The sequence below is a fragment of the Panthera uncia genome (assembly GCF_023721935.1).
Source record: "Panthera uncia isolate 11264 chromosome B2 unlocalized genomic scaffold, Puncia_PCG_1.0 HiC_scaffold_24, whole genome shotgun sequence".
NCBI classification, from domain to species: domain Eukaryota; kingdom Metazoa; phylum Chordata; class Mammalia; order Carnivora; family Felidae; genus Panthera; species Panthera uncia.
The window spans coordinates 17,646,944-17,672,115 of NW_026057580.1; the positions used below are offsets into that span (position 1 = coordinate 17,646,944).

Consider the following 25,172-nt stretch of genomic DNA (forward strand, 5'->3'; position numbering starts at 1 on the left):
AGCTTACTGAATTCCTACAATCGCCTCCCTTCCAATGGCGCGCGGAAAAAATCTTGCACACCTTCCCTTGAGGAAGGGAAATGTCTGCTCCCACAATTGAACCCTAGGAAGAAGATGGAAATAATACCAGGATTCAAAATGCAAGGGGTGACTGAAAAAGGAGGTGCTCCTTTTCATACAAGAGTTCCTGAATTAACACAGGTCAGCATTTAAAGAGCAGATTGGTAAAGGCCATAGATACCTTAAGTTTTCAGTGCAATACCAGTCTGGTACAATAGTGTATTCAGGGTTACATAAAGAGGACCTTTTGCAGGTTTGCTTATAAACAAACCTAGTGTTCAAACTTAGTTTAGTTAAACAAACTTAGTGTTCCTTCTCTTCTTCCCTGCCAAAATGGTTTGTAGTGAAGAAATTCAACAAGAGTAACAGGAACAGGTCTTAGGAAAATGCCCAGAATTCCTGATCCAAGACCGGTGGCTTCAAGTGCAGCGGGCATATCTGGCCTTGGTTGAAGATGTATTTATTGTCTGTCTTCACAGATGGCAGATGAGTAATAGATGCATTTTCTTCAATGCTTAGTTGTTTTCAAGATTTAAAGGAATGAATGAATTCATCACACCAAGAATACATTTGGTCAAAAGATGATAAACCAAGGATCAATGTGCATCACACGTTAGTTTTCTGTACCCCCTGCGAAGAGGCTTGAAATTTCTTATTCCAACCTTTGAGACTATAGCAAACTGCCATGTCTCATAGTGCTGAGTGTCATTTTCCCCTGGCAGTGTTAAAATTCCAAGTGCCCAATGCACAGACGTTATTTTAACTCTCTTGTACTGCTCTTTTAGTTCAAGTACCACTAACTAAAAACTTCAGAATTTAGAAGTCATCCTAGCCTGATTTACTCTTATGGTTACGTTCAATCAAAGTTAACTCCTGACAGTTTGCCCTTCTGAATGTTTACAAAATCCAGCCCCGGATCTATCTTTCTCACTGTTATATTCATGTTTTCATTGTGTCTTGCTTAGATTATTAATTTAACATTTCAATTACTTATATCCACATAGTTGCTACTCATTTATTTATAAATAGAATTGCTTAGCCCATTTGTTTTTTTATTAGTACAACACAATTCATTGTTATCCTATAACAGTCTATAATTTACTGTGAATATCCTATTTTTCATTGTGGGAGACAGCATACCTATAATTATTACCTGTTCCCATTGATGATGTCAAAATGAGAGCAACTTGAGTGTGGTAGTGATAGATATTGTGAGTAAATATGTATTTGAAAAATGGACTGTATCTCTATAGATTATTGCTATATGTCAAGACTAGCATGATACCAGTTACCTGAGTAATAATTTATAAATATTTGTTGAGAAAATAAATATATTGACTTGGCCTAGATTCTTAGGGAATTCAGAGAAAAAGGCACACTTTCCTCTAAGACATATAGTACTGTAGGAAAAATACATACACATGAACATTACCAGGTAGTCCCGTTTAGTTCTAAGTAGCTGGAATAGGAAATATCTACAATAATTAGGAATTTTGAGCTGATACAATCTGGATAAAAATTAGATGGTGGAGTGACACTTGAACTTCTTTGAAAAATGTGCATGGCTGGATTAGAAAAAAAAAAGTTTAGAACACTTGTTTGGAAGGGCAGAAACAGACAAATCAATGTATCATAAGGTGTATATAAGTCAGAATGATAGGCTGGTGAAAATGTTGGCATAACTTTGTGTAGAAGTCTAACAAGATTTGCTTCTTTATATAACATGGGATGTACTTTCATTGAGTGTTGGGAAATTTTATGATCAAATATTATTTTATAAAAGTTTCAGAATGGAATATTACTCAGCCACAAAAAAGGAAAGAAATGTTGCCATTTGCAATGACATGAATGGAGCTAGAGAGTATTATGCTAAGCGAAATAAATCAGAGGAAAAAATACTATATGATTTCACTCATATGTTGAATTTAAGAAAAAAAAAAAACAAATGAGCACAGGGGAAAAAAAAAAGAGAGGCAAACAAAGAAATGGACTCTCAACTACAGGGAATAGACTGATGGTTACCAGAGGGGAGGTGGGTGGGGGCTGGGTTAAAGAGGTGATGGGGATGAAGGAGTGCACTTCTTGTGATGAGCACTGTATAATGAATGTATGGGAGTGTTGAATCATTATATTATACACATGAACCTAATATTACACTGTGTGTTAACTAAATAAATTTAGGAATTTAGGAATTTAGTAAATTTAGTAAATTAGGAATTTAAATAAAAACTTTTTTAAAAAGGTACCTAATAACGTTGTGCAGGGTGATTCACAGAGTGGAGAAATTGGTGACAGAAAAAATAAGAAGATGATGACATTTTCCCATATTAATTTTAGAGCAGTAGAAATAGAACAAATGGTTGGGATGTGAAGAGATTAAAAGAGCAGTGTTGATGATGAATTTGGTATGGAGGGCAAATTCAGAACAGAAGAAACCTTGTAGGTTTTGAGGCACTTGAAAGTACAACTCCACTATTGAAAGGAATAGTACAAGTGCTTCTAAATATTCAAGTAAAATCAAAAGTTAACAGTGTGCTGAGCTCAAAGGAGCAGTGTTGAAAGTGCCTGAGAGCTGGGGGTAGCATCTTGCATGAACTTTGCAGAGAAATCCACTGTAATTCTTACCTTATTCCTTTACATGTAATATACTCTCCTCCCCCTCCACCCTGTAAACAAGGGACCTTGCTAAACTTGCTTATTAGTTCTTACAGCTATTTTATAGATTCCTTTGGTTTTCTACAAAAATCATTTTAATTTGCAAATAAGGACAGTTTCTACCTTTCCTTTCTCTTCGTTTTTTAAAAATTATTATTCACTTAATTTATTTTTTCATCTTGGTCAGTGAACTCTTTAATCCCCACCACCTATTTCACCCATTCTTCACACCCACCTTTCCTCAGATAACCATCAGTTTGTTCTCCATACTTAAGAGTCTATTTCTTGGTTTGTCTCTCTTTTTTTCCCCTTTGCTCATTTGTTTCATTAAATTCCACATATGAATGAAACCGTATGTTATTTGTCTCTCTCTGACTGACTTATTTTGCTTAGCATTAAGCTCTCTAGCTCTATCCCTGTTGCTGCAAATGGCAAGATTTCATTCTAGTTATGGCTGAATAATATTCTGGTGTGTGTGTGTGTGTGTGTGTGTGTGTTTGTGTGTGTTTATCACTTCTTTATCCATTCATCTATTAGTGGAAACTTGGGCTGCTTCCATAGTTTGGCTATTGTAAATAATGGTGCAAAAATATAGGGGTGCGTATATATTTTCTAATTAGTGTTTTCATATGCTATGGGTAAACACCCAGTAATGAAATTACTGGGTCATATGGTAATTCTAATTTTAATTTTTTGGAAACCTCCATACTGTCTTCCACAATGGCTGCATGGGTTTGCATTCCCACAAACAGTGCACAAGGGTTCCTTTTTTTTTTTTTTTCCAAAAAACCTCTTCAACACTTGTTATTTCTTTTATTTTCTATTTTAGCCATTCTGACAGTTGTGAAGTGATATCTCACTGTAGTTTTGATTTGCATTTCCTTGATGATGAGTGATGTTGAACATCTTTTCACGTGTCTGTTGACCATTGGTATGTCTTCTTTGGAGAAATGTCTGTTCATGTCTTCTGTCCATTTTTAATTGGATTATTTGTTTTTGGCGTGTTGAGTTATAATCAATTCTTTATACATTTTGGATACTAGCCCTTTATCAGATGTGTCATTTGCAAATGTCTTCTCCCATTCTGTATGCTGCCTTTTAGTTGTTGTTTCCTTCATTGTTCAGAAGCTTTTTGTTTTGATGTAGTCCCAATAGTTTATTTTTGCTTTTACTTTCTTTGCCTCAGGAGACAGATCTAGAAAAGTGTCCCTATAGCTGATGTCAGAGCTCCTGTGCTCTCTTGTAGTATTTTTACGGTTTCAGGTGTCACATTTGGGTCTTTAATCCGTTCTGACTTTATAATTTTGTGTATGGTGAAAGAAAGTGGTCCAGTTTCATTCTTTTCATGTGGCTGTCCAGTTTTCCCAATAACTGTTGTTGAAGAGACTGTCTTTTTCCCATTGTATATTCATTCCTCCTTTGTTGAAGATTAATTGACCATCAGTTGTGGGTTTATTGCTGGGTTTTCTGTTCTATTCTGCGATCAATGTGTCTATTTTTATGCTAGTACCATACTGTTTTAATTACTACAGCTTTGTAATGTAACTTGAAGTCTGAAATTGTGATACCTCCAGTTTTGCTTTTCTTTTTTCAAGATTGCTTCATTATTTGAGGTCTTTTGTGGTTCCATACAAATTTTAGGGGCCTTGTTCTAGCTCTGTGAAAAATGCTGTTGGTATTTTGATAGGGCTTGCATGAAATCTGTGGATTGCTTTGGGTAATATAGACATTTTAATAATATTTGTTCTTCCAACCCATGAGCATGGAATGTCTTTCCATTTGTTAGTGTCCTCTTGAATTTCTTTCATCAGTGTTTTATGGTTTTCAGAGTACAGATCTTTCATGTTTTTAGTTTAGGTTATTCCTAAATATTTTATTGTTTTTGGTGCAACTGTAAATGAGGTTGTTTCCTTAATTTCATTTTCTGGTGCTTCATTATTAGTGTATAGGAATGCAACAGATTTTTGTATATTGGTTTTGTATCCAGCGAATTTCTTGAATTGACCTATCAGTTCTCGTAGTTTTCTGGTGGAGTCTTTTTTTAAAAAATATATTGTATTCTGTCATGTGCAAATAGTGAGAGTTTTACTTCTTCCTTACCACTTTGGATGCCTTTCATTTCTTTATGTTGTCTAATTTCTTTGGCTAGGACTTGCATTACTATGTTGAATAAAAGGATTGAGAATGGACATCCTTGTCTTGTTCCTGACCTAAGGGGAAAAGCTCTGAGTTTTTCCCGAAGGCCTTTATTATGTTAAGGTATATTCCCTCTAGACCTACTTAGGAGAGGCTTTTTATAATGAATGGATGTTGTACTTTGTCAAATGCCTTTTCTGCATCCATGGAAATGATACTTGCCCTCACTGCTGCAGGAACTGAGGTCCAACAAAACACAAGGGTTGGGAGATGTGGTGTTGACAGAGTTTGTGGTGGTCTTCTGGGAGGGGAAGGGGGCACACAATGCTAGGAATGAGACAAGCATGACTGGGAAGGGTGGATCCACTGATACAGGGGGTGGGCAAGCTTGCTGCAAGCAAGTTAGGTAAGAGTGTTGGTGCTTATTTCCCACAGGTGGCCATTGTTTATGCTGCGGGGGCAGGAGAAGGAAATGGCACTTGCCAGGTCCTTTGTTCCTAAAGGGGTCTTCCCATGATTTATCTCTCTCCAGGCGGCACTCTGAGATGAACAAATCAGTCTCCCTCCCATCTGCCACCAGTGTTTTTTAAACTGCTGGTTCTGTGCTGTATCTGAATGGGCTGTTTGTTGTGCTCTTTCAGGGCAAGGATTCACCTCCTCTTGTCTGGGCTCTCCTAGAGACAGAGCCCATTGATTTTTAAAACTGTATGCTTTAAGTCTTGATCCTGGCTGTAAGAATTCACAAAATTCAGCCCCCTTTCAAAGGCAAATGTTACAGGGATTTGTCTTCACTGTTTGTGGGCTCCCCAGTATGAAAGTCTGTTTTTTGCCTTTCTTCATGCCACTGGTTCTCTCCCCACTGTGGATGGCCATGGTCCATTTCACTCCCAAACCGTGTCTTCTCCCTCCTTAACTTTTTTTGATGTGGCATCCCCCCTACTTTTAGTTGTGAGGTTTGTTCTGCAGTCTCTGGATCATTTTCTGGGTTATTTACACTGATGTGAATGTTATCTAGTATCTGTGGGACAAGGTGAGCTTAGGGTCCTTCTACTCTGCCATCTTCCCCCAAGGTTACATGTAGGTAGTCCAGGGAGAGCAAGATTGGAACCTTGGTCTCTGGACACCTACCCAGTGCCCTTTTCCACTCTGTATGCTTTTATTTTCTTCTTCTTTATTTTACTGCATTGGCAGTTCACTTGCAATGTGAACAAAGTGGTGCAAACTGATAGCTTTGCTTTATTACTGTTAGGGGATTCCAGATTAAAAAATACTTTAATATTGTTTTCACCTATAATATAAAGAAAGAATTCAGTTGTTCACTACTACATATAAGGCTAGCTGGAGGATTTTGTAAAATATTTCTTATTAAGATGAGGAAGATACCTTCTATTCCCAGTTTTCTGAAAATTGTTTTCATTAAAGGTGTTGAATTTTGTCAAGTGTATTTTTTGCATCTTTTTATGCATTTTTGCATATCTAAATATATGATACCTTTATTTTAAAGTGGTATACGACATTAATTGATTTATAAATGTTGAAATAACACTTTATTCCTTCAATAACTTCACTTTCTTATGGTGTATAATCCTTTTTAAATGTTGTATCTATGTTCATGAGAAATAATAGTATGTAGTTTTCTATTCTTTTGTGATATCTTTGTCTGCCTTTGGCATAAGGTAATGCTAGCCTGAGTTGGGAAATAGTTCTCCTGTTTTCTGTTATGACATAAACAAAAATAATCCTGAAATTGCACAATATGCACTGTATACATGGTATATCTATAATCTAGTGCAGTTTAACTTAATCTCTCTTCTAGTCAATAGTATCTTAACTGGGTTTTTGCTCCCACTCTTATTCTCTTACAGTCTGTACCTCATCATCTCACTCTCTTCTTCAGTATACTCTCATGGCTTGCTATCTCACTTACAACAATATCCTAATTCTTTATGTGCCCTAGGGCATACCATGGGACTAAGTTTCTGCCCAATTCTCTGACCTGCTTTCAAAATGATCTTTATCTTGCTCATTCCACTTCAATCATTCTAGTCTTCTTGCCTTTCCTCAAATATGCCAACTTTATTCCTACCTTAACAACTTTGTACTCACTATTCTGTTTTTGTTTCGATCAAATTATCTTATCCATTGTTCTCTCACTTCTGTTATGATTCTAATCCATCCTCAGAAAGGATGTACCTGACTCTCCTATTAACATTTTCCTAGTCTGTCCTCTTTATTCTCTATTGTGTTGCCCATTTTAGTTCATAGCACTTACCACCTCCAATATCTTAAGTATTTATTTGCAAATAATTTCCTTCCTCTTTCCTGTATGAAAGTCTGAACTCCATGAAGTTTGGAACTTGGTCTCTCTTGTTAATCACCCTATTTCAAAGTACCTAAGTAAATACCAGAGACATTTTTCAATAAATATTTATTGAATACAGGAATGAATTATTATACATTGCAATGATTATTGTAAAAGAAATACAAGGAGCTATGAGAGAAAATGGGGGGAGTTCTTCAGATTAAATACTCAAAGGAATCTCTTGGGTAAGGTGGCATTTAATGTGAAGGAGTTATTCTAGCAAATACTAGAAGGATGACTCTTTCAGACAGAGCTATAGCAAATAAAAATGCCCTTAGGTATGGAAAATCCTGCGGAGCTTGAAAGAATTTGATAAGATCATTGTACTTACAGCATAAGAAATAAAAGAGAGAGGAATGAAGTGAGGTTAAAAGGGAAAGTATAAAAAAACATTCAACTTCTTGCAGATCAGTTTAAGAGTGTTATCCTAAGTACTTAAGAAGTCAATGGAAAGATTTTGAAAGTAGACTGAGAAGACTTTCACTTTAGATATTAAGGAATGTGCTGCAAATATAGCATTCAAGGGGCGCCTGAGTGGCTCAGTCAGTTGAGCATCAGACTTTGGCTCAAGTCATGATCTCATGGTTCTTGAGTTCGATCCCTGAGTTGGGCTTTGTGCTAACAGCTCAGAGCCTGCAGCCTGCTTTGGATTCTGTGTCTTCCTCTCTCCCTACCTCTTTCCTGCTCATTCTCTATTTCTCTCTCAAAAATAAGTAAGTGTTAAAAAAATTTAAATAACATTCAGGAACTGCATTGATGATCTTGAACCCCTCCCTATTTTCCGTTTACCCCATGACTATTCCTGTCCTTGAAATAGTGAATCTTGACACTGGATAAAGATATGAGTCTAATTTGACAGTTAAATCATTGGTATTATCTGGAAGGTCCATGAAAAAAATAAAATCAAACATTTAGCAATGGAGTAGAGACACTGGGGGAGGGGTGTCTGAGAAAGAATAACCGGATAATCAAGAGGAGAATTTTCCAAGCATTATGGAGCCAAGAAAAGTGTTTTTTTTTTTTTTTAATGCACTTTTTATTTTGGAGTATTTTTAGATTTATAGACATTTTGCTAAGATAGTGCAGAGAATTCCTATATACTCTTCACCCAGTTTCAGTTTCCCCTCATGTTATCATCTTGTATAACCCTAGTACATTTGTCAAGAATAAGAAAGAAACATTACTATCAAAAACAATTCAGACCCTATTCAGATTTCACCACTTTTTCCATTAATGACCTTTTTGTGTTCCAGAATCTGATCTGAGAGACCATGTTCCATTTAGTTCTCATGTTTTCTTAGTCTCCTCTTGTCTGTAATGGTTTCTCAGAATTTCCTTATCACTCATAATTTTTACATGAGCAACAGATAATATAATCATAGATTATGTAACTTTTTAATCCTTTGATGAAAGAAATTTCTGTAAAATAAAAAGTAGATCCAAGAGAAAAAGACTCCTTATTACTTGGAATCAAGTTTGTAACCAACATGCTGACAATATCTTTGCTAATGTCACATCTAAGTAGATAGCGTGGCCCTTCTCTACTTAGCCCCCCTCAGTCTGTATTGGGTATTTAATAAATTTTATCTTTACAATAGCAGGAAGCCTTGCAATTGTCCTTGGGAAGACTATGGGCACAGGTTAGTATTTTCTTCAAATCATTACAGTTTTGATATTTATCTTCATACTTGCAAACATTGGCTGAAATAAAAACAAAGAAATTAGTCAGTTCATTATAATTTTCCTCTATAGCAGCAACGCAAACAATACATTCAATGCAAGTGGGGAGAACACAATTGAAAAAACAAGTTGGCATCATTACACTATGATGTCAAGGGACACATTAATCCACCACTTCTTTTAAAATTTGAGCTTTTTGAAATGTTTCTAAGATGAATTGACCTACTTTTCTTCCTCAGAAAACAAAGTAAAATAAATGTAAATGAGTCTCTAAAATTGCACTGTCCAAAATTGTAGCCTTTAGCCATGAGGTTGTTTAAATTTAAACTTAAATTAATTAAAATTAAATAAAATTAAGAAAATACATTTTCAGGTTATCAGTGACACATGTTACATTCCCAGTGCTCCATGACCAATCTGACTAGTGGCTACTTTACAGGACAGTGCAGATTGAACATTTCCATCATTGCAAAAAGTTATATTAGGCACTGTTGCTCCATCTAGATGCTAGAGCCACTAGTTTTTCTTTCAAGAATAATAAACCATTATGAGAAGATGTGGATATAAAAATGGGAGGGAATTTTACTACAATTATGTGACATTTCCACTTTGAAGTCCCTCAGTGGCCACAAACTCAATTAATTCTCAAACTAAATTCATCACTTTACCTGTAAACTTGGCATTCCTTTGGAGTCCCTACCCAACTCCCAACTCAACTCCCCCAGTATCAGAGAAATGAAACCTAACTACTAAATAATTCAAACCAGATACTGGGAATCAATATGAACTCATGGCTCTCTACTTTTTATCAGCACTCAACAAATGCAAGTAACAAACAGTAGCCATCCTACTTCTTTCCTGTCATTCATTACTGTCCATTTCTCTTCATTCATTTTGTCCTAATGCAGCAAAAACATCCATTTGGCTTTTGAACCCATGTTTTCAACAGTCTCCAAGCTGGCTTGAATCCACTTGTTTCTCCATACTACTGCCAGATCTTGATAAAACACAATTCTGACTTCATCACCCTTCTGTTTAAAAATCTTTCAGTTGGTTGTTCATTACTAACAGGATAAATTCCAAACCCATTAACAAATAGTATTCATCAGATGTGTAAGTATTTTATTTAATTGATGTATAGCTTTGATATCATCAATATTCTGAATTGGAGCTATACAATTGAGAATGTATACAGTTTAGTATACTGAGAATGCTACAGTTTAGTCTGGTGAATGCATCTGAAAGGTAAAAATCTCAGGTAATGGGTCAATTATACTATTCATAATAATTTAATGACATATCCCAACCAAACAAAAATACCAACTCTTAGTATTTATATTCATAACAACACTGAAAATGAGATATATGACACTAAATGTAGTCCTTTTTGCCAAAATATTTTTTGGACTTCTGTGAGTTAATATTGCTATACAAGGATTTGATCGACATTTTAAAAATATATAAAAATTACTAACACAAGTGCAAATGGTTATTAAATTAAACTTGATTATTCTAACTATACTATGGGAAAAATGAATTTAGTATAATGAACTCTTTGGTGTATAAGAAATGTTTGGTGTCTGGACTGAACCATATCTGTGATCTCATACCTTTATGTTTGTACATATTTTCTCTTTTTAAAATGCAATAATGAAATTTTGCTACAATTACATTAATTTTGACAGGAAAAATATTCAATTACAATGAATATTTTCACAGAAACATTTTTATATATGCCAATAGGTAATGAGTCCAACATAAGCACAAATATACATTGATGGTAGATATTTCTTTAGGTTATATATGGTTACAGGGTTTTAGTTACAAATAAATATAGATACTGGGTTGTGTACATTTTTTGATTAAACACCCTCTGTTGAATATTTTTTGTCTTTTGCATGAGGGAATTGCTTAAGTTGGTTTACAATCAGAAGATTTTCTAATTCTTTTTTTCATGTTTATTTATTTATTTTGAGGGAGAGACAGAGAGAGACAGAGAAAGAGAGAGAGAGAGAAACCTGAGCAGGATCCACACTGTCAGCCTGGCATGGGGCTTGACCTGAGATCATCACCTGAGCCAAAATCAAGAGTCAGATGCTTAACTGACAGAGCCATTCAGGTGCCTGAAATTTCCTAATTATTAAAAAAAAAAAAAGGTCAGTCCATTTTATTAGATGTACTAGCAAGTTAATGACTTCAAACTTACTGCATAGTCCATTGTCACAGTCATAAGGGCAGCTGGCACAAGGCTTTCCTTCTAGGTAGGGTGTATTTATCTTGTTAAGATGATTACCACTGAAATTTGAAATACAAAGTGTCAAACATTTTTCATTTTTCAGTTTAGTTTATGCTACTAGGGTGGCACCTATCACCACAAATACCTGAGTATTTATTCAGTGTTTTTAATCATGTCAAATAACTGAAAAACTAAAATTCCCAAAATGTACTCAGATACCAATGTAAAGTAAGAAAATAACTCACACATTCACTTACTTCCTTGACCATAATCTCCCAGCCTGAGACACTGAAATGGGATAAATGGGGTCTAAAATTTTTGGAGTATATTTCAACATGGCAACATTCTTTCTCACCCAGAAGATGTGGTCAATTGCTAAAGCAATGTATCCCAAGGTGCTGGCTGGTGATAAAACATATTTCTTAGAGAGACAGCAAGTTCCTGGGAAAGAAAGGGTTGCCATAGGGAAAATGTTTAAAGTTACATGTAATTTTACATTTAAAAAAGAAAATATGATAATTTTTAAACATGAACTAGAGAAGGTAAAGCCCAGGATACTTTTGGCCTCTAGATGGGGGTGATGATTTTCAAGTGATTTTTGGTGTGTTGTATTTGGGAGTAGGGGTGACAGGAAGATTTTTGAATGTCTAGAGGTTTTGTGTGTAAGATTTTAATACTTAAAAAAGAGGGAATGTTAGAAAAATGGTTTTATTAACACTAATCGCTAAGGTATATTGGTCTTACAGTAACTAGTCTACCTCTCGTTGGTGAATATTATTCGATTGGCCGTTATTATCTGAAAATACAAGACAGTCAAAATCTCGATCACTCCAAGTAGGCGGACAACACAAGGCCATGCATCTAAATCTCAGCCCCTGCTCAGAATATACCCGAACGTGTGTGAGCCCCTGGAAAAATATGAAATAGACACAAATATGTTCTGGAAATTCTCTCACCCCTGCTTTCCCTCATTATTCACTCCAACTCTCATTTCAGATACCTGGCGTCAGATCCTCCTTACTTATGGCCAGACAGTGACTTTAGATGCATTCTACTAGGAAATTTTCAATTCTTTCTACTAAACCCTCATAGGTGCTTGCAGGAAAATGACATTGGGAGTCATACTTCTCAAGCGGGAGATCCATATACTTGGGTTATCGACAGTCTCAAAATAAAGCCTGAAGATAGCTTGGTTTTAGGGGTCCCCCTGTCCCCGATGGCAAGAAATTTCAAACATTTAAAGAAATTAAGGTTAACAGATATGTTGAAATTAGATCTTCAGTATATCCACAGAATTTATTCTGGGTAAGTTCAAACATAATCTTTGATGAAAGAACACATTTCCTGCTGCAAGTCAAGACCTTAAAGGATGGTTCATTATGGAGATTTTGTGCAAACTTCTGAAAAACAAGGATTAAGGATGTTCTTCTCTCCTGGACTCTGAAATACATTAAAGACCTCTTGAAAACTTTGAGAGCCAATGAATGAATCATCTGTGATGGTAATAACATAGGCAGTGTTTTAGATAAGCAGGGGTGGGAACATTTTAGCAGAAAGAGCTGAAATCACAATCAGCCATTCCCAGTTTCCCAGTCCACTACCATCCCTTGCTTAACCATCAAGCTGCCACCCTTCTAGAGTATGAAGTTAGTGAGAACTAATGACATCAAATCTACAGAAATGCACACTACCCATGCTCACTGAATAGCTGTGAGCCCAAGGGAAAGGCGACTGAGAGAAAAGATGTCACTCTGTAATTGGGGGAAATAGAGTTTCAGATTTTACACTTGGAACTGAAAACCTGGTGTCTTCTCTGATAAATTGAATGTATCTCAACTTAAAAGGCATTTCCAAAGACACAATTCCTTCTTTTTATTGAAATATTCTTTGTATTGTAGTTTGTTCAATATACGAAAATTTCAAAATATTAAATTGCAGATGGGATTATTGGCATTCAGCTCTAAAGCATATACTTACGCAGGACAATATTGGCAAACATAGTAGTATTTCAGAATATCTTGATTGGGGCAATAGGCAACTCCACATCCAACGTGGTAAGAGGAGTACCAGACAACCTACAAATCCGGAAGGGAACATAGGAGAGTACATGAAAGAGGGAAAGTATTGAAAAACAAATAGTAGCAATTGTAAAAGTGAAAAAAAAATGTTACCATTATGGTATTGTCTTGTGGAAATATTTAGTTCAATTATTGAAGCAAATCACACATTTTAAAATGCTGAATTTTCATATACATTCCTCACTTTATGCATCTACAATGTTGGGGAAATACAGTGTGCTTCCCTATGAAGAGTTCTGCCAGCCAAGGAATAAATGACAGCTTTAGATGAAGTACTGGCCAACACCAAGGCTACTAGGTCTACTCACATTCTCACGCAAATTGAACACGGGTTGGTCATAATTTGGAGAAGCTTTCTACATTAGAACATTTGTGGCAGAAGTATTTTAATTTGTTTTCCTTACCTGGGTATAATGTCCAACAACTGCACCAGCAGTCTTTGCTCCCTTACCATAGATAAAATTGTCCTTCTCATCATACCAGTTTTGGATTGGGGCTGACCATGACTTAGGGTGAGATGACATATAGAGATTCTCACCACAGTTTGTACCTAAGGAGAACCAGATCACAATGAAGCAATAAAGCATGCCATGGCAAAAGAAATCAACTAAATGAACACAAAGATGTTGCCTTTCACCTTTTTTTTTTTTAATTTATTTTTGGGACAGAGAGAGACAGAGCATGAACAGGGGAGGGGCAGAGAGAGAGGGAGACACAGAGAGGGAGAAACAGGCTCCAGGCTCCGAGCCATCAGCCCAGAGCCTGATGCGGGGCTCGAACTCACGGACCGCGAGATCGTTACCTGGCTGAAGTCGGACGCTTAACCGACTGCGCCACCCAGGCGCCCCACAGATGTTGCCTTTCAAACAGTGCCTATGCTTGCCAACTCTTAACACGTAATAAAACAGCTTCTGTCCTTACCAACTATTAAGCTGAATAGAAGACAAATCTGTCTACCATATTGAGGCTGGCCCGAACATGCAAAATTTTGAATAGGTTGAGAAGATCTTATGCTTTAAAAACGCTTCTCCTTTTGGGGTGTCAGAGATGCATTCTTTTCCATGCAAAATTCTTCACATGTGTAATGTTTCCTGTAGTCTCAGCTTTGTATTGTAAGCATGCAAAGGGTAGTGACCAACTTTTATTCTATTTTTAGTTCTTCATGCCCACTCTTGCCAGATATTTTTCATATATTGGACCCTGAGTAAATGTTTATGGTATGATTTTTGTGTGAACTTGGAAAAAATGTTCTACAGGCAGTCTTTAAGAGTCCCAATTAAGAGGCAACTGACATCAGGGGAGATGGCAGTTTTCAAAGTTTTTGGATCCTCCCTTAATATATCAGAATGTCATCAGACCAAATCTTCCTCAGAGAAGTAGGTAAGAAGAGCCTTGCAGAGGGTCACATCAGCAAGATGGTGCAGTAGGAAGCCCTGGATTCTCCTTCCCCCGACAAACACACTGATTCAGCAACAATTCCCAAACAAATTGCCCTTGTGAGAAATCCAAAACTAATTGCAAGGCTTCTATACCCTGGGAGAATATGAACCCAGACAAACTGAAGCCTGTAGGGAAATTAGGACACCGTCTTGCTAGAATGCCTACCCTCAGCACAGTTTCTGCCATATGATCAGGAAGAGATCCCATATCTCCCAGCTTCCCCCAGGGGAAGGAAAGAGTTGGTTCATTTGTCCAGCCCCCAACCTTTCCTTAAGGAAAACTCCCAGATGGTTGGCTTCTGTCTTGCTAGTCTTGGAGCTCTGATTGTCAGACACAGGCTAGCCATCTGGAGGAAAATGGAGATGGTGGTTGGGACTGGTAGATATCACATCTCCTCCCCATGGCTTAGCACAGAGCAAGCAAATGAAAAATCTTAGCTCTCAGCTTCTTTTTCCTGAGGAAGCAAAGAGTTGATTGGTGTGTCCAATGCTATTTCCCCAGGGCTTCCCAAAAAGCTGACATCTCTCTTGCCAGTCTTGGAGCTCTGATGGCTTTGGCACAGTGTTGCCCCCCTGGAGGGAGAACACAGATGGTGTTTTGTATTGGTAGATGCCATGGCTCCTCTTCAGCTCAGAAAAGAGCAAGTGAACAAACACCACAGCTACCTGGTTCTCCCTGGGGGTAGGGGTGGGGGAAGAGTTGGTCTGGGTATCCAATGCCACAAACTTTCCAGAGGCTGCCCCAAAGCCTGGATTCTGACTTGTGTCTCTGAGAATGCGAACTAGACCTAGCATAATCTATTTCCCTGGGGCAAATGAGAATAGATAGAGGTTTGGGCTGGCAGTAGCCATAGACTCTCTTGGTTCAGCACAGAGTGAGCAGATAAAAAACCCTAGCTCCTAGCCTTTCCATGAGAAAGCAAGAATTGGATGGGATGACTAAATCTCCATCTTTTATGGGGGCTGCCTGAGGAACTGACTAAAGATCTTTTCTGAACACAGTCAACTTGAGCAGACATTTCTCCAAGGAATATGTACAACCAGCCAACAGGTATATAAATGACTTTGGGTAACATAGATATTTTAACAATATTAATTCTTCTCAATGGGCAAAAAAACCCACTCTCTTCAAGAAGTGATGATGAGAAAATTGGACAGCCACATGGAGAAGAGTAACTTTGGACACCTAAATTACAACACACACAAATCACCTCAAAATAGATTAAAGACTTAAACATATGACCTGAAATAGTAAAACTCCTAGAAGAAAATATAGGGAAAAAGCTCTTTGATATTGATCTTAGCAATGAATTCCTGAATGTGACACTAAAAATATAAGCAACAAAAGCTAAAATAAATAAGTAGAACTGCACAAAACGAAAAAGCTCTGCAAAATAAAAGAAACAATCAACAAAGTGAAAAAGCAACCTGTGGAAACAATGAAAACATTTGCATAGCATATAACTGATAAGGAGTTAACTTTCAAAGTATATAAAGAACTCATATAACCCAATAGCAAAAATTAACCCAATTTAAAAATGGACAGAAGATTTGTTTTTGTTTTGTTTTGTTTTCTGTATATTTTTTATCATTTTTCATTTAGCATTTTATTTATTTTATTTTATTTTATTTTAATTAATTAATTAATTAATTTTTCCAATATAGTTAACATATAGTGTTATATTAGTTTCAAGTGTACAATATACTGATTCAACAAGTCCATACATAACCCTGTGCTCATCAAGACAAGTGCCCTCCTTAATCCTTATCCCTTGTTTCACCCATTCCACATCTCCACCCCACGGTAACCATTAGTTTTTTCTCTTTAGAGAAAACTTTCTTTCTTTAAGAGTCGTTTTCTTAGTTCGTCTCTCTCTCTCTTTTTTCCTTTTCTCTTTTTACTTGTTTGTTTTGTTTCTTAAATTCCACATATGAGTGAAATCATATAGTATTTGTCTCTTTGGGACTGATTTTGCTTAGCATTATACTCTTTAGCCCCATCCATGTTGTTGCAAATGGCAAAACTTTTTTATGGCTGAATTATATATATATATATATATTTTTTTTCTTTTCTTTGCACATTCATCTATCAATGGACACTTGGGCTGCTTCCATAATTTGACTATTGTAAATAATGCTGCTATAAACATAGGAATGTATGTATCCCTTTGAATTAGCGTTTTTGTAATTTTTAGGTGAACAGCCAGTAGTGCAATTACTGGATTACAAAGTAGTTTTATTTTTAACTTTCAAGGAACTTTCATACTGTTTTCCACAGTGGCTGCACTACTTTGCATTCCCAACAGTGCACAGGGTTTACTTTTTCCCACATCCTCTCCAACACTTGTTGTTTCTTGTGTTTTTTATTTTAGCTATTCTGATGGGTGTGAGGTGATGTCTTGCATTTCTCTGATGATGAGTGATGTTGAGCATCTTTTCATGTGTCTGTTGGCCATCTGTATGTCTTCTTTGGAAAAGTGTCTCTTCATGTTTTCTGCCCATTTTTTGAGCAGAAGACATGAACAGACTTTTCTCCAAAGAAGGCATACAGATGACTAACATGTATGTGAAAAGGTGTTCAACATTACTAATCATCACAAAAATGTAAATCAAAATCATGAGATATCACCTTACATCTGTCAGAATGTCTATTATCAAAAAAACAAAAGACAGCAAGTAATGGTAGGGATGTAGAGAAAGTGGAATCATAAACACTGCTGGTGAGAATGAAAAATAGTGTGGTTGCTGTGGAAAACAATATGAAGATTCCTCAAAAAATTGAATGTAGAACTACAAAATGATCCAGCAACACCACTTCTTGAGTATTAAAGAATTGAAATCAGGATCTTGAAGAGATATTAGCACACTCATGTTCATTGCAACACTATTTACAATAGCCAATATTTGGAAACAATCTAAATGTCCATGGACAAAGGAATGGATGACAAGATGAGATATATACATACAATGGAATATCATTCATCTTTAAAAAAGGAAGACGTTTTGCAACATGTGATAACATGGGTGAACCTTGAGGACATTATGCTAAGTGAAATATGCAGTCACAGATAGACAACTACAAGCATGAATACATTTATATGAAGTATCTAAAAGAGTCAAATTCATAGAATTAAAGAGTGCAATGGTAGTGGCTGGGGATGAGGGAAAAGAGAAATGGGAAGTTACTAATCAATAAATTTCAGGTAAGCAAGGTGAATAAATTCTAGCTATCTGCTGTACAACATTGTACCTGAAGTCAACAGCATTGTACAGTACACTTAAAAATTTGTCAAGAATGTAGGTCTCATGTTAATTGTTCTTACTACAATAGAATTTTTAAAAAAGCACTGTTGCTGTAATAAAATTAATTTAGAAAAAGAATGAAATGCCTTGAAGCCCAGAAACATTTTCCTATCATTTCAGGCCTCACTTAATATTTACATTTTGGTGGATTAAAATATAATGTTTACATGCTGCTTAAAGAGAGTGTAAAATATTCTTGGGAATTTTCTTTAATATGGAAGGAAAGAAACTAAGAATCTAACAGAACTTGATGTTAAGACCATTTGTTTTAAGCTTCTACTGAATGTAGTTACCTAATTTCATTATAATTTTGGCATCAGCAATATAAATAACAGTAGTTCTACTGAAGTTACAAGTAATTATTCACTACTTTCCAATTGGGTTTGCCTGCCATGCTTAATAATGTAAATAAATATTTTATGTACAGTTTATGCACAGAAGTTTTCTCCAATAGTTTTTCTAATTCTTGAAAGTTATATATATTTTTGCATATAACATTATTCTATGCATTACAGGTACACAGTCTATATAAAGTACTTGACTATCAAAAACTAAAAACTGAATCAACATACACAAAATATTAATCATGATTTAAAAAGTTTAGGTATGTTTACAGCAAAATTCAGGAAAAGTTCAACATAATCCTGTATATTTTATGAATACAAAATGAGGACATATCAAAACACCAAACAGCTACACAATATCACAAAAAAGGGCAGTGGATCCGAGATCAATAAGCCTGCCCAAAGCATGAAACTCTCCAGTAAGGACACTTCAGATTGTGTCTTGGGGAAGTCATTCCTCCCCTGTCCTTATCTTATAATTTCTAAAATTGGAGAAATGATGATTCATGACCTGTTTATTCATGAGCTGGTTCAGAGTGATACATGAAGTATTGCTTCAGAAATTCTTGGCATAATGCAATCAACAAGCCCAAAATGGTATCTATAATGATCCCTCCCTATACAGATACTTTGATTTTAAAAAGAGCAACATTTATTCACTAAGTCTTCTTTCAGCATCCCTGAATGTCCCATTCTATTTGATTTTTCTAATATTATTTTATTATTCATTTATTCCACAGATATTTGCTCATTTACATACTGGTTTTTCGGTCCTTTGCATTGCTGTGTTCTAAAGTGCACTTGTTTGCCCATTTTTGGGCATTTGCTGCTGCTTCTCTGCTCCATTCCTAAATGTCACAAGAAAAAAAAAATGCACTTAAAGATTCAACTCCAATAGAGCATATGCTTTATAGTCTGATTGGTAGACTGATTTGCACTATTTTAAAAGCTTCTATAGATATATTATGTAATTGTCTTTGGTATGAAGGATCTTTTTGTTAGTTGTGTGTGTGTGTTTATGGGCCCCAGTGCCAATTTCCACGTAAAAAGAAATTCATAAATGATGTGTCTAGTGAGAGAAATACCTAATACAATAACACTGACAATTTATGATAGGAGAGGAAACACACCTAGGATTTTTAGTAATAGTGCCACTCTAAATACTCATCAAATATATCGAAGCATTTAAATTATACTTCAATAGTAATAAACTGGCCTAGATTATTCCCAATTCCACTTACAGCCCATTGCATTCAAATGGGAGAGATCTAGCTTTTATGGATTATGCCTTGGAAAGTGGACTGTTATTTACTCTTAATGGCACTGATTTTGAAGGAAAGGGGACTCCTTTATTTTAGACTAGGGAAGACAGTGAACAAAAAGTGTAATGGCTTCACATTTGATGTCTGAAGATTTGGCTTCTAATTTTGCCTTCCCAACCTAATAGCCCTTGACAAATTATTTAACCGTATAAAGGAAAATTAATTTCTGTCCTGTCCATAACACAGCTCAAATGAAATAGCAAAATAGAAGCAAAATTGTGTAAGCACAAGGTACTTAAGAGATGTCAGTTACCAGCTCCCTGCTCTTATCGTGACTTTTCACATCACTAGCCTTTATCACTGCCTCTCACCATCTTTAGCATGTTGCTGGCAGGTGGAGAGACTGATCTCCTTAGTTCATTGTGTTTATCTACAATCTCTTTTTGGACTTGTATTCGAGTAGTTGACAAAGCAGCAAAGGATGGATCCTAAAGAGAAATAAAATTATGGTTACCATTTTAAGATTTGTTAAAATTGGTCCCTCAGCCCTTGGACAGCTTTGAGGTGCCCAGCTGCGGAAGGCTTTTCCTGGAGTTCACCTCCCTGTTTGACTGCCAGAAAGCCATGCAGGGCCTGAAGGGTCGCAAGTTTGCCAACAGAGTGGTTGTCACAAAATACTGTGACCCCGACTCCTACCACCTCCCCCCCTCCCCAGGACTTCTGGTAGAAGTGGAGGGGGAGGGTGGGGGCAGGGCTGTCTGGGGGCTGCTCCCCCCCCCCACTCCTCCCCTTTCCCCCTCTGAAGAAGTTGGGCAGAGCAGTGAAGCTGAATGACAGCTAGCAGCAACTTAAGTGGCAGCAATTAGGGTGGGGGTGAGGTGTGGGTGGGGAGGGGAATAAGGAAGTCTGCACACAGGCCCGCACAGACACATGCATTCACAGACATAGAGGGAAGGGGTTAGGATGGGCAGGGGGTTCACTGCAGGGCGGTAGGACCCCCATAGCCCCTCCTCATAACAGCCTCTCCTCCCTTTTACTGTCTTTCTCCCTTTCCCCACTGTAGAAACATAGTGTGTTTATGATTTATGGCCAAACTATTTTGATAAACTTTTTTTTACATGTTTATTTATTTTTGAGAGAGAGAGAGAGAGAGAGAGAGAGAGAGAACATGAGCAGGAGAGGGGCAGAGAGAGAAGGAGACACAGAATCTGAAGCAGGATCCAGGCTCCAAGCTGTCAGCACAGAACCCTACGCTGGGCTTGAACCCACCAACTGTGAGATCATGACTTGAACCAAAGTTGGACACTCTAGGCACCCCACATAGCCAAACTATTTTGATATTTTTTTGTCCAAACCCCAGTGCCCTGCCTTCTCCCTAACTAGGTCCACAGCCCCCATTCTCTTGGCCTCTGGTTCTCTCCCCGGTGCCTACCCTCCTCCGTTTCTTATGTAGTTGCTTCTGTCCTTAGTCTCCCTGACCGGCACCCCAGCCCAGTGGCCTCCTCCCTTTCCTCTATGTGGCGATTTCATATTTCCTAAGATGAATTTGCTTGTTAAACATTTTGTTGTATTTTACTTTTAAAAAATTGCATTTAAGAGTAAATATTAATTCCAGGGAACAATGATCACTTTAGAAGCATTCAGTTCAAGCCAATAGTAGTTACTAAGCATTGCCAATGAACCTGAGCCAAAACTGTGACAAATAAGAAAAAGCAGTTTAAAGCTTTGAGAATAGTAATGGAGTTCGGAGCATGACAAATTAGAATATTCTCTGAGGCCACAGATGTCAATTTCTAGTTTCAAGGGAACTCTTAATGTGCTGCTTCTATCCATATGAGTGATAATATTTTATAACCATAAAGGTACACAATGGAAACATTAAGACACCTTGATTCACATTTGATCAGGCTGCAGCAGGTGGGATGAGAGTGGAGCTCAAGATTCATCCCAGACTTTAAGGAAATTTTGACCTGACATGTCCTGTATTTAGAGAAATAATGTATTTAGAATGTATTTGGAGAAAGAATGTTCAGATTCAAAGTTTATTCAATATTCTAGTAAGGGGTGACTGGGTGGCTCAGTTGGTTAAGCCACCAACTGTTGATTTCAGCTCAGCTCATGATCTCATGGTTTCTGGTTTCAAGTCCTACATCTTTGGGCTCAGCAATGACAATGCAGAGCCTTCATAAGATTTTCTTTCTCTCTCCCTTTCCACCCCTCCCCTGCTTAAGCTCTTGCACATGGTCTCTCTCTCTCTCTCAAAATAAATAAACTTAAAAATTTTTTAAGTTAAAAAAATTTTAGAGTACTTAAAATACTCTAGTAAAATCATTCTTCCTGTTATGATATGTATTATGATCTACTTTATTATGATCTGATTTCATGGGGTCACTCAAAAGATAGTTTTGCAACATCAAAAAATTTCCAAGGCCATTTAGAGGGAGCAAAGTCATCTAATTAATGGGCCATTGCTGATTCTGTTCCTTTTTAGTAACAGAATAAAGTATTATATCAGCTGCTGAAATTTTTGGTATATTTTATCATTGTACGTGTGTATGTGTGTGTGGGGTTGTGTCTAGCCTAGGGTAGGTGAGTTGTTCCCACAGGTTAAGATAATTGATGACTTAAATTAATACATGAGTGTTTTGTTGTATGAATATGAGCAAGAGTTTGAAGTCAAAGTCTAAACAGACAGGGCCCTTTGTTGATTTTACGTGACACACTGGGGTAAGTTATTCTCTCCTACCCCAATAATGAGTTCCCTCAAAGCCCTCCAAATAATGTAAGTTTAGGTTTAGCCATGTTTATCGCCACTATTTATTTATGCATCCATTTCCCCTGCTCGCTTGTATGTTCCTAAGGCAGGAACCAATAGTGAATGCCATTGTACCCACAGATGTGGCACATTCGCAGCTACTAACTCCTAAGCTAGAAAGGATGCGCATGTGAAATATTAACAGTGACCAACCTCTGCTTTACACAAAAGCATAAAATAACATCCTTGGATATTTCCTATTGACCCTCAAAAACCTGCTTAAGAGAATTTCATTTCAAAATACCTTGGATATTTCCTATTGACCCTCAAAAAACCTGCTTAAGAGAATTTCATTTCAAAATACATAAAAATTTGGCCCCTGTGAAAGAAGTCATTATGTCCTCCTTCATATCCTATATTGCTTTGTATAGATATAAATCCTACTGAAGACGTGTCTTTGTCGTTGTTGTTTTTAAATGCGTTTCAAGAGAGCTTTTATTAGGTAACAGGAAATATGAAGAGTGTTGAACATAAAATAGATCTAACATGGTATCTATCTATTGATCCTTAAAAAGTTTATTTTGATAGACTATATGACATAAATAATAAAATAATTACATATATTTCAGTTACATTGTAACTAAAATGATAGGTGGATTCTGCTAGATATACAAAAAAACAAAGGGTGAATTCTTGATTGAGGCTAGGAAAACTTTGTAAAAGATGGTCTGGATTGGGGTTATAAAGGATGATTAGTGTTTTCTAGCATTCTTGAGAAGGCAGAAAGTGTGTAGAGAATCTGATTAGCTAACGGTTAGTGGTGCAAAAGAGAAAAATATCTCTCCTTTAAATAATTTCAAAAATGAAGACCAGGAGATGGACCAGAGAGATAACAGAGGAGCAGTAAGGACCATGAAAAAATCTTTAAGAAAGAGACTGGGGAGAAAGCAAACTTTTTGACTGAAGACCGAGGTGATGAGCAAATTATCTTCAGACTGAAAATTAATTGTGGTAATATAATGACTGTATTTCTGAATGCCATGTGAGTTTTGACCTAGTGTCTGAACTCTTTGATCTGAGGATCCCTAGCTGTTCTCATATGCTCAGAGTTAACAAAGAATGCACAAACAGACAGCAGTGACAGACTTTTTCTGATCAGAAGATAGACACATTGTATAAGCACCTACACGCTAAGTACTTAAGAGAATGATTCATCCTGTTCTTAGGATTATTAAAGGGCATCAGTGTATTAGAAATAATTAGAGCAGCTTAGGGGTGCCTGGGTGGCTCAGTCAGTTGAGCATCTGACTTTGGCTTAGGTCATGATCTCGCGGTTTGTAGGCTCGAGCCCTGCATTGGGCTCTGTGCTGACAGCTCAGAGCCTGGAGCCTTCTTCAGATTCTGTGTCTCCCTCTCTCTGCCTCTCGGCTGCTCATACTCTGTCTTTCTCTCTCTTAAATAAATAAACATTTGACAATAAATTATATTAAAAAAAAGGAAGATGAAAAAAAATTTTAAAGGAATAATTAGAGCATCTTATTCTTTACATACTAATTTAAGACCATGAAAAAAAAATCCAAATACTTAATATCACTAGTAAAGTTTCTTTTTTTAAATTTAAAAATAGGTATAATTATTATCATACAGTAACTATGAAAATAAATGTGGTGAAGTATGTGAAGAAGTTTTGCTAATCTGAGATTATATAATATATAAATATATTGTTAATTTTCTGTGAAAATCACATTGTAATGAATTAAATAAAAGGAAATCAAAAAAGATATTTGGACAGCTTTTAAACCTGTGGATCATTGCTGTCAATAGAAATATAATTACAGTATCAAACTTATACAAAAATTTTTTTTTGTTTGTTTATGTTGAGAGAGAGAGCGAGCAGAGGAGGGGCAGAGAGAGAGGGAGACAAAAAATCCCAAGCAGGCTCTGCTCTGTCAGCTCAGAGACCAACGCAGGGCTTGAACTCATGAACTGTGGTGAGACCATGACCTGAGCTGAAACCAAGAGGTGGATGCTTAACTGGTTGAGCCACCCAGGCACACCCAAAAAATTTTTTTAAGAGAGAGAGAGAAAGAGAGAGGGAGAGGGCCAGAGGGAGAGAGAAGGAGAGAAAGTCTTAAGTGGCTTCACGCTCATGATGGAGCCCGATGCAGGGCTTGATTTCATGACTATGAGATCATGACCTGAGCTGAAACGCAGTCAACCACTTAACTGACTGACCCACCCAGGTGCCCTGTATCAAACGTAATTTTAATTTCTGGGTGGCCACTTTGAAAAGGAAAAAAATAAACAGATCAAATAATATATTTATTTAATAGATTCAAAATATTATGCTTTCATCATGCAATCAATTTTAAAATTATAATGAAATATTTTGACTTTTTTTTACTAAGTATTGAATTCTCCATGTGTTTATGCATATCTCAGTCCCGATCATCTGTATTTCTAGTGTTCAATACCCTCACGTGGCTAGAGGCTACAGCTCGTCATCACAGCCTTAAAATTAACTGTGTTAAGTACTCGAGCAACGGATGAGTACTTTGTGATGTACCAGACACTGTAGTACTTTTCAGTTTTGCAAACTGATCTAATAGCTTGCTATTCCTCAGAGTTGCTTCAATCATTCTGAAAATATTTTTAACCTTGACCGTACCTGTCCATTTGCAGGAAAGAATGGAAGCAATACAAGAGCCAGGAACAGCAACTCCAGGAATAAGGCCATGGCTGGGGGAGGAAAAAAAGAAAAAAAAAACACAAAGGGAACAAAGACCTGCATTAGAATGTTTAGTGCATGAACTTCTGAGGAATATAGGAAAACAAAACAAAACAAAACAAAATAAAACAATG

At 36.6% G+C, this 25,172-nt stretch overlaps 1 protein-coding gene and 1 long non-coding RNA gene across 3 annotated transcripts in view; one reads left to right on the forward strand and one right to left on the reverse strand.

Annotated features, from left to right (window-relative positions):
- LOC125938549 (cysteine-rich secretory protein 2-like) overlaps positions 1-25,172 on the reverse strand; it is a 44,681-nt gene extending 19,509 nt beyond the window's left edge. The window contains exons 1-7 of one of the 2 annotated variants that reach the window (XM_049653790.1): positions 24,979-25,172; positions 19,927-20,043; positions 19,054-19,141; positions 13,612-13,757; positions 13,107-13,204; positions 11,100-11,188; positions 7,299-8,914 (exon numbers count right to left, since the gene is read on the reverse strand). In XM_049653790.1, coding sequence (XP_049509747.1) covers positions 8,787-8,914; positions 11,100-11,188; positions 13,107-13,204; positions 13,612-13,757; positions 19,054-19,141; positions 19,927-20,043; positions 24,979-25,101 — 789 coding nt within the window. In that variant the 5' untranslated portion in view covers positions 25,102-25,172 and the 3' untranslated portion in view covers positions 7,299-8,786. Of the gene's footprint in view, positions 1-7,298; positions 8,915-11,099; positions 11,189-13,106; positions 13,205-13,611; positions 13,758-19,053; positions 19,142-19,926; positions 20,044-24,978 lie in introns of those variants that run through there. The other variant, XM_049653791.1, reaches the window with a different exon arrangement.
- On the forward strand, positions 36-25,083 carry LOC125938558 (uncharacterized). The gene is made up of 2 exons (XR_007462732.1): positions 36-201; positions 24,993-25,083. It is a non-coding gene; the product is annotated as an uncharacterized LOC125938558 (long non-coding RNA).